A 10,523-nucleotide genomic window follows, 5' to 3' on the forward strand; every position below is an offset into this window, starting at 1 on the left:
GTATCATAGAATGAGGTGTTTTCAGAAAACGAGAAGCCAACTCCCGCCGGAGCTTCGAGATATAACATATTTGCCACTGTATCAAATCGTTGGTACGTTATTGAATCCATGCATTTAAAAAAGACGAACAAAATTAATCCTCTAAATAACACAAACCATTGTTCCAACTAAATTGATTGAGAATCAAAACGTCCCCCTTGGGTCTAAAAGGGCCATGCTCAGTAAGAGCTCCAGCACCAAGAGATGAACAACCAGGGCCTTGAAAACGAAACAAAAACACATTATAACACAAAACTTGAATTTGAAAATGGTGTGATGAAGAAGAAATAGGCTCCAAAGGTTACCTCCATTGAGCCAAAGAACAAGAGGGCGTGAATAAGGATCCGTTTGGGCCTCAACAAAGTAGTAGAAAAGAGATCTATTTTGGAGTTCATCAATGCTAATATATCCACCAAATTGTCGAAAGCTAACACTTGGTTGGCCTGGTAAGCTCTTGATCCAATCGCCACCATTGGAACACTCTCCAAATTCAAACCAAATTTGGATCAAACCAACCAATGCAATACCTTTCAATATCCATTGCTTACAAGAACAAGGCTGCATTATTCTCTTAGATTAATTACACTCTTTCTTTGCCTCATCACAAATGTTCTTATTTGCCCATCTATTTATATACTCATAAACCTTGTTGTTGCTGCCTTGGCTTGCTTGGATTATACCCACAACCCTTTTGTTGGTGGCATCATCAATATCTCTTCCAAATATTCAGACATTCTTCAGGAAACCTCAACATATGTATTGCAGCCGCCGTTGGCCGGCAATGCTATTTGCCGTTTATGAACATAAATTTATGTTAAAAACAGCTGGAAGTTAAGTCTGTATGTCTGTCGTGTTGGAATGAACTGAGTTGTTCTGTTTTATTTGGATTTATGTATTGGGAAAAGTCTTTTAAGTTCAAGAGGTATTGTTCTTTGAACAATGTGACTCCATATCATCTTTACATTTCTTGAAAACACAAACTTTTTCACAAATGAACGTTGAATATGAACATTGTGATTTATTTACCATTTATTATTCAAATTCAACATGCAATAACAATTTCAAGAGAATAACATCTATCAAATCTTCAATGTGAAAGTTAGGCCAAGAGGATTTCAATAACGAAAGAGTATGGAATTGATAATAAACATATTGAGAAAGGGTATAATGATTAGGGCGTTGACGTTGTTACAATGATAGCAAGTTATGTTGACCACTCAATGCCACTTGTACGAGTTTTCATCGTCCTCTATAGTGTCATCCTAATATCTATAACGATCCACTTTTTTAGGTTTTGAATCATGGATCGCCACGTGGATTCAAGGGCGACATAAAAGAATTTAAAAGTATCAAACCATGTCCGTGGAGGCATATCAAAATAGTTTACAAAAAACACGTTTCATGAAAGCGACATTTAAAATAATATTTAAAAAGTACCTAGTTGTACACTCTCATCGATGTACTAGTTGTACTAGGATCATTTCTAGTCCTATCAGGTAGAGATGTGTCACAACCCAATTTTCGAGGCTTCGAACTTCGAACCGTGACTAAAAAGACGAAAGCGAAAATAGACAGAAATTAAAGATAAAAATCTCATAAAATTTTTAAATTTGAACAAAGAGAAGTTTAATGTTTCAAATATTAAAAAGAGTACAACTATAAAAGAGAATACAAAAGACTCCAAAACGACTGAAGAGTGACGCTCCAAAACGACCCCCTCTGTAATGGCACAACTCTCAAACGTTCCTCCACCTCAACTGGCAGCCTGCAAACACTTGAAAAAATGAAGAAAAAGAGGGATGAGTATAAAAATTATACTAAGTAAGTCACCTACTTGTAGACTCTCATCGCATTCTAGGCTTAATAGATTCTCATGGGCATCTCATTGGCTCTAGGACGTCTGGTTCTAATCTTATCCCCTTGGGGCTATTCTGGTTCTCTGTCCTTTCATTTAAACCCTAAGAGTTCCTTATGTCGAGCTATGAATGGCTGGTGTCTCTCTACGCGATGCTACCTCATACATGGCTATCTGATACTATATGGTACCTTACCTAGTAGTGTGTTGAGTACCTCCTAGGTTCATGATAGTCCACCCTCATGGGGGGCGCGACCCCTCCCTTATCCCATGCAACTAATGGGTTGTACGATCAAAGCCAAAGTCTTCTAATCACTTTCCACTCCATTATTTTCTTGATTTGATACGCTAATGCTATAAAGATTTTTGGGCTCAAAAGTCTTTGTTTCAACTTGAACACTAGCTAGCCTTTGAAGATGCAATGTATAGGCCTCTTGAATCTTGTTAACCTTCCTTCTTGTAATCGGTCCTTCGGGTACATGCAAAGGATCAGTAGTTGAATTCATATCATCCTCCATTTCTTTAAAAGGATTTGTCCTCAAATCAAGGTCTTCATTCCCTGCATCAAATGGAGTCAAATCAGCCACATTAAAAGTAGAACTTACATTGTACTTACCTCCGAGACCTAGCTTGTATGCATTGTCATTGATCCGCAATAGTACTTGAAAAGGACCATCTCCTCTTGGTTAAAATTTAGGCTCTCTCTGATTTGGAAACTTTTCCTTTTGTAGATGAACCCAAACCCAATCACCTTGTTTAAAAATCAATTTCTTTCTTCCTTGGTTCTTGCATGTGACTAGGTTTTTATTTTTGTTTTCAATTCTTTCTTTTATGTCTTTGTGAATTTTTTTTTATGTATTCGGCTCTTGAAGAAGCTGTATCATTAGCAAACATATTAGGTGGCAAAGGNGAATTTTTTTTTATGTATTCAACTCTTGAAGAAGCTGTATCATTAGCAAACATATTAGGTGGCAAAGGTGATAAGTCTAGAGGAGTTAAAGGATTAAATCCATACATAAGCTCAAAAGGTGAACAATGAATGGTGTTGTGTATCGCTCTATTGTATGCAAATTCCACAAAAGGTAGAGTCTCTTCCCAAGACTTAAGATTTTTGGAAATTAGTGACCTAAGTAAGGCTCCTAATGTTCTATTAACGACCTCAGTTTGTCCATCGGTTTGGGGGTGACAAGTTGTAGAAAATAGAAACTTAGTTCCCAACTTTCCCCCCACAAAACTTTCCAAAAATGACTTAAAAATTTTACATCCGTATCACTAACAGGTTTTGGAAATACCATGCAATCAACCACTTCCCTAATGAATAGATTAGCTATGTTGGTAGCATCGTCTGTTTTGTTACATGAAATGAAATGTGTCATCTTACTAAACCTATCAACTACCACAAAAATGCTATCATGGTGTCTTCTAGTTTTCGGTAATCCTAGAACAAAATTCATGCTAATGTCAATCCATGGTTCACTAGGAACATCTAAAGGTGTGTAAAGACCATGTGGTTGTATCTTAAACTTAGCCTCCTTACATTTAAAACATTGTTTGCATACTTTGTTCACATCTTTCCTCATTTTCAACCAATAAAAATGTTCACACAACATGCTATATGAGGCTAAGTCTAAGCCCATGAGGCTAAGTCTAAGCCCATGAAAAGCATGTGCAAACAATGTTTTAAATGTAAGGAGGCTAAGTCTAAGACACAACTACATGGTCTTTACACACCTTTAGATGTTCCTAGTGAACCATGGATTGACATTAGCATGGATTTTGTTCTAGGATTACCGAAGACTAGAAGACACCATGATAGCATTTTTGTGGTAGTTGATAGGTTTAGTAAGATGACACATTTCATTCAAGGTAACAAAACAGACGATGCTACTAACATAGCTAATCTATTCATGAAGTGGTTAGATTGCTTGGTATTCTCAAAAGCATTGTTAGTGATAGGGATGTAAAATTTTTAAGCCATTTTTGAAAAGTTTTGTGGGGAAAGTTGGGAACTAAGTTTCTATTTTCTACAACTTGACACCCCCAAACCGATGGACAAACTGAGGTCGTTAATAGAACATTAGGAACCTTACTTAGGTCACTAATTTCCAAAAATCTTAAGTCTTGGGAAGAGACTCTACCTTTTGTAGAATTTGCATACAATAGAGCGATACATAGCACCACTCATTGTTCACCTTTTGAGATTGTGTATGGATTTAATCCTTTAACTCCTCTAGATTTATCACCTTTGCCACCTAATATGTTCGCTAATGATGCAGCTTCTTCAAGAGCCGAATACATAAAAAAAAAAAAAAATTCACAAAGACATAAAAGAAAGAATTGAAAACAAAAATAAAAAACTAGTCACGTGCAAGAATCAAGGAAGAAAGAAATTGATTTTTATACAAGGTGACTGGGTTTGGATTCATCTACAAAAGGAAAAGTTTCGAAATAAGAGAAAGTCTAAACTTCAACCACGAGGAGATGGTCCTTTTCAAGTACTAGAGCAGATCAATGACAATGCATACAAGCTAGATCTTAGAGCTGAGTACAATGTAAGTTCTACTTTTAATGTGGCTAATTTGACTCTATTTGATGTAGGGAATGAATACCTTGATTTGAGGACAAATCCTTTTACCGTAAGGGAGGATGATATGAATTCAACTACTGACCCTTTGCATGTATCCAAAGGACCGATTACAAGAAACAAGGTTAAGAAGATTCAAGAGACCTATACATTACATCTTCAAATGCTAGCTAATGTACAAGTTGAAACAAATAATTTGGGCCCAAAAATCTTTATAGCATTACCATATCAAATCATGAAAATAATAGAGTGGCTGACATTAGAAAGTGATTAGAAGATTTTTGCCTTTCGTAGTTGAACTACCAATTAAGACAATTTACCTTATTTTCTTCAATTTGTATTTATTAACTTTTATTGGTAGTTGTAGCTGGTAGATGAACTCCATTATGTTTGCGTTATCTTTTTAGCCTATTTAAAAAGGCACGTAATATTCATGTTGAGAATCAATTGAATACAAACAATACCTTTGTTGAATACAAACAAAACCTTTCTTGATACCTTTTTAGTGTTATTCTTTTCAAACCTTGCTTTAGGTTTGATGTTTAAACCGATTCATTGAATTAGTTTTGATCCAGCTAATTCTAGAGTAAATCGTCTTGAAATCTAAGAGTGACCATCATAGATTCCAAGTTCGATCTGTTATTCATCTTCTAACCAGCTCTTGGTTGGAATCAATTCGTTAAGTTAGTTTTCTTTGTGAAAGTTTGCAAGAATTCTAGAACCTTTAGCTTTGCAAAATCCAACATTGTTCGCGCTTATCACATTTTTTCATTAATTAACTAATGGTCGACCTAGCCCGTGAATTATTTCAAATCTGAAAGACTAAAATATTATTTTTAAAACTTAAAAAGGCAAAATAAACATCCAATAGACAACAATCCCTACCCTAAAAGACAAAAATTATATTTCAACCAATTTTCAAGCTAAGACTAAAAAATAATAAAATTTAAACTAAAAGGTTGATAAGGAAAAGTGAAGTATTCAAATGATGGAGAGTAGCGTACCTGAAAATGCAAAACGAAGTTTGGATTAGAAGGCAGGCAATATCAGATGCCGTTTCATACTGATATGTATGCACAAATACAATTCTTTTATTTCCTTGAGTTGATTGATTGGCTGTGTCACAATTTACAAGACAATGGCCTGTGCATGACATTCCGTAACGTCCATCCTCAACGAACCCCACACTCCACTGCATCTCTCCCACTTTTGCTGCATACTTGCCAAAAATGCCTCCGCCCATGCCTCCTTCGCCCCTCCCATGCTCAGTTCATAAGGCACTGTGAAACTGATGTCCAAATTCATTTAGTAAGGCAACAGCCAATATACATCATATCTATATCTTGCATAATCATAGCTAGACATTTGAACTTTTACTTTCAAAATTACCTTAGAAGCTCTTCAAGCTGAGATCCTTTTGTGGAGGCATCATTCCTGCAGTGAGTTCAAAATGACACTCGACAAAATGTTCTAGAAGTAAAATACTTTCAATAAGCAAAAGTAGTTTCAGAAGAACCATTTACTCTATAAGTGAAAATCCATAGCTCAACAGTACGAAAAGAACTAGACTACATTATTGTTCTTCCAAATTGATTTAGAACCTTTAAGAGATTTGACCTGGATAAGAATTCCTTCATACTACGGAAGGGGCATGGCAGATATCTCAAGTATGGTACTCTTACAGAAATGAAGAAATGGTACTCTCAAGTGTGTTTTTTTTATCATGTCTAGGGTTGAAACAATTTTCCTTGAGTAGATTTTCTATTATGATCATTTCGTGGGACAAAACAAATTAGAAATGGCATACCTGCTTACTGATAGTCTGAAGATGTGAAGAGGCTTTGCAGAGAGATTGTAAGTAGCCTCAGATATGTGCTCCTTGTGAAAAAGGTATACAATTGGATAGCCAAGAAGCCATCTACACCAAATAAAGTATCGACTAATCACAAACTAAACTCAATTTATCAAAACAATGAAACTAAATCCTATATTACAAATCACATTGAATGTTCATTAATTTTCTTTTTTTCCTGTTCATGAAAACAAAAACATCAGAGAAGAGATATTAGACAAGAAGTGCAGAGAGAAACAGCCTACGGGCTGGGGTGAGCCATACAAGAGGAAGTCTACAAAGCAAGAGCTGTCAGTCTAAGATTATCATTGATCTCTTTAAAGTTATTTATTTATATTTGACGTTAATAATTCATTCTCGCCGTAGGGTCAGATATAAAAAAACAGGACAAAGCAAAATTTCTGAACCCTAAAAGCTAACAAAAAATTGCTCCAACTAGAACTAACTAGTGAAGTGCAAGTTACATAAACAGTTCTCCAATTAATTATATGTGAGGAGAGATTTTCCAGCTAAAGGATTTAAAATTCATCTGCTAAAGTCTCTTTAGTCAGAGGGTGGTTAATCTCTACTTATAAGTAAATTCTCATCTCTACCCACATCATTCCACAATTATCCATTGAGGTTCCTTGACAATGTCAACTAAAATCATGTTGCGTTCCTACTACATCCAAAATTTTAAGTCAGACAATGCCATCTGGTAGGTTCTTGACTCATTTAGTTGATGTAGCACTCAAAATCCTCATACAACTAAAATGCTACAACTGAGAATATTTGCTAAAAACCACTCTAAATGGTGTGAAAGTTTTCTATTTATCATCATTTAGAGAATCAAATAAATTACAAAAGATATGGAAAGAGTAATAAATGAATATAAGATATTTGCCTATAATAAAAAGGCAAATATGATAACTATGGTAAGCCGTAATAGAAGGTAATATTTGCCTTAATAAAATATCAAATATGATATATATGGTAAACTATAATTCAGGACTAAATATCCTTAACAACAACTAACCCCAACTCGCAGCTACAAAGCTCAAGATGACTCTAGGCAGTTTACGAGTCTTACGAATGTAAAAAATAATAAAGGGTACTCGGGGAAATAAAGAATTACCCATTTAAAGTTGGCAGAGTGATTTCAGAATGTTCCAAATGTTTAGTAAGATCAATGACAGAAGACTGAGAATAAATCCCATGAAAAGAGGATCTGGTATTCGTTACGCAGTCTTCCCCGAGCGATGATGATGGGTCATTTTTCGTTTCATCTAGAGAAAATAAAGATGAAAACAACTTTTGAATTGATTTAAACTGCAAACCCAGTGGGATTTGATCAGCATCTACTAACATCTGAGGCAAAAAAGACAAAAGGTAATCACCAATATGGGTAAATGTAGCACCTCAAAAATTGAAAGATGAATATCAAAGAACACTGCAAACCTTGGGGGGATCCTGTTCAATGTCTACAAGGAGCAGTGTTAAATTGGAATTTAAACCTGATTGAACATGCTCGCCAAGTCCTTGCACATGTATCAGATATATCATATCCTCTATGATCATTACCTTAAGATTCTCAAATATATGTAATTCCTGCATCAGTTTAAGAACATCCAAATTAGAAAAGTTGCAGTGCAGGACATTAAGATAGATAAAATGGTCAAACTTTAACTTACCATACAAAAAGTACAAGCAATTTATAAAGGATTTTAACTATTTTTGCACGCTTATGTATCTTGTTTTCATAATTGTTTTTAAGGAGTAGCTCAACTGTCTAAAGTGGATACCGTACTAGTGTTAGATGAACACGACTCTCCACAATGGTATGGTATTGTCCACTTTGAGCATAAACTCTCGTGGCTTTGCTTTGAGCTTCCCCAAAAGGTCTCATACCAATGGAGTTAGTATTCCTCACTTATAAACCCATGATCTTCCACTAAATTAACCAACGTGGGACACTCACTCCCAATAATCCTCAACATCTAGCACCCCTTATATGACCACAACTTTATTGTAGCGACTGAACCTCATTCATGGAATCTTAGAAATTTGAGATTTTATATTCACTGTGAAGACAATTTTTCTAGGCTTCAGTTTCATTCCCTTCACTGAAATAACAAAGAAATTGATTCTAATATATGTCCAAACGATGTTAAGGACATAAAGACATTGAGCAGCATAATTGATAAAACAACATAATCTATGCAACCAACAAATAAGTAATAAACCTTTTGAATTAGTTCTAGAAGTGAACAAAGCCGCTGTTGCAGTTCAGGCATCTTTCCACCATAGTCTATCATTACAACTGGTCTCATTCCTGTACACAGAGCTAAGATATCTGCACCATAAAAACAAGCAGTGATCAAAGGAGGACGCGCGGACAAGAACCTGTAGCTTATGAAACTTTGTGATATAAAGCAAATGATTTTCAAGCTCGAAAACTTTTAAGTATGCAATAATCGAAACGCATCAGCATGTTGAGTATAAAATTGAAGCCATTAACAGAAGAGGGGGAAATGAAGTGGTAGGAAGCAACTAAAAATCGAAAGAGGGAGAAGGGGAACAAGAAATTGACCTATTTGGAGGCGACGCTTGGCTGGAAATTTGAGACGCCATTTGATTCGAGAAAGAGAGGAGTCTAACACCTTCAATGCTTCGTCCACTTCTCTTGCCTCCATCATTCCGCGTCATTCATCCATTCAAATGGAGTTTGATCATCAAATTTTAATATGGGTTTTTTATCCTTTCAAAATAAAAAACAAAAAATGATCGTAAATTTTATATTCTTTCTTTTATGATTTAATTTATAGTATATTTTATTTTATTTTTAATATTTAATTAATTTATATCTTCCTTATTAATAGGTATTAGTTGATAGCTTGTATCCTATTTAAAAATTATGAATATCAATGAGAATACATACTTTGGATCCAATTCTATTTTTTATTTTTAACAAAGAATCAGAGATTTGATCTTGGTATTCTTAAATATCAAAAATTTCCTCTTGAGTTAGGGTTTGGTATTCCTAATACTCCCCTATTGTCGGGAGTATTAGACCTAAAGCCAAACCCTAACTCAATCAATCTTTACGGCCCCAGTTCATCAACTAACTCAATCAGTGAAGCCTTTACAGCCGCCGATCATCCATCGTGATAAGTATCTTCAAATTTCTCACCAAGCTCAAAGGTGGCATATTCAAGATGTTTGTATTTTCTTTCCCAACCTCTCCAGTGATCCAGAGCACCAATCTTGGTGTCATTATCCAACTTCAAAACTTCATATGTTTATTTAACACATCCTTATTATATTCATCACTTGATCAACTAGGATATTCTTTTGTTCCAATCAAATTAAATGGAACAAATTACCAATCCTGAAATAAATCATTTATACATAAATCAAGAAGCAGCTCTTCAAGTTTTGAGATACATCAGAGGCGGTCTATTCCTGAGTTTTGCATCTTTTTGAGAAATTCAATAATTTCTTGAGAAATCTAAAAATGCAAACCAATCAGATGCGATCTATTTTTTGGTTTGGCACATTTCTTGTAAATTCAATAATTTCTTGAAAGTCTAAAAATGTAAACGAATGTGTCCGATCATCAGCAAATACTTGTTTAGAGTTAACCAATATTTTCACTATTGGGAAGACAAAAGTTTTATTGACCTACACTCTCTTTTCAAAAACAAGTTGAGTGTTATTGACCTACCCTCTCTATTTTCACTACTGGAAAAACAAAAGTGTCATTGACCTACACTCTCCTCTAGAGGACAACTTGGGTGTTATTGACTACACTTGTAAAGACAACTTGGATGTTATTGACCTCCAAGGAGTTGAATGTCATTAACATACACTCTCCAACTTAAGGGGGAGTGTTGAGATATATTATTTATGGAATATATCTTAGATATTATATCTTAATATTCTTTGATTTATAGTATATTTTATTTTATTTTCAATATTTAATTAGTTTATATTTTACTTATTGGTAGATTAAGTTGCTAGCTTGTATCCTATTTGAAGGTTATGAATATCAATGAGAATACACCCTCGATCCAATTCTATTTTTTATTTTTAATCTAATCTTTTAGATTTATAATTCTTCCACATTTAACCATTAAGTATGAAACATTTCTAAACTTTCTTACATATTACACTCAAACTAGATAACGCGGTCATTTAGACCATACTAAACCCTA

The 10,523-nt window shown here is 34.6% G+C and overlaps 1 protein-coding gene across 1 annotated transcript; it reads right to left on the bottom strand.

Moving 5' to 3' along the window:
- Positions 1–5,415: 5,415 nt before the first annotated feature.
- On the bottom strand, positions 5,416–9,056 carry LOC111785797. Its single transcript, XM_023666181.1, has 7 exons — positions 8,900–9,056; positions 8,553–8,662; positions 7,768–7,917; positions 7,445–7,677; positions 6,286–6,396; positions 5,868–5,912; positions 5,416–5,766 (listed from the first exon to the last, which is right to left on the bottom strand). Exons 1-7 carry the CDS (start codon positions 9,003–9,005, stop codon positions 5,607–5,609), a joined length of 915 nt encoding a protein of 304 aa, XP_023521949.1. The 5' UTR covers positions 9,006–9,056; the 3' UTR covers positions 5,416–5,606.
- Positions 9,057–10,523: the final 1,467 nt, after the last annotated feature.

Source organism: Cucurbita pepo, unplaced genomic scaffold, assembly GCF_002806865.2.
Source record: "Cucurbita pepo subsp. pepo cultivar mu-cu-16 unplaced genomic scaffold, ASM280686v2 Cp4.1_scaffold000752, whole genome shotgun sequence".
Lineage (NCBI taxonomy): Eukaryota > Viridiplantae > Streptophyta > Magnoliopsida > Cucurbitales > Cucurbitaceae > Cucurbita > Cucurbita pepo.

Excerpts from the sequence above, each read along its gene's own strand:
- LOC111785797 (XM_023666181.1), bottom strand. The coding sequence starts at position 9,005 with ATGATGGAGGCAAGAGAAGTGGACGAAGCATTGAAGGTGTTAGACTCC. Across the intron at positions 7,918-8,552 it reads TTCTAGAACTAATTCAAAAG|GAATTACATATATTTGAGAA; the intron begins GTTTATTACTTA and ends AAACTGATGCAG. Across the intron at positions 5,913-6,285 it reads TTCAGACTATCAGTAAGCAG|GAATGATGCCTCCACAAAAG; the intron begins GTATGCCATTTC and ends AACTCACTGCAG.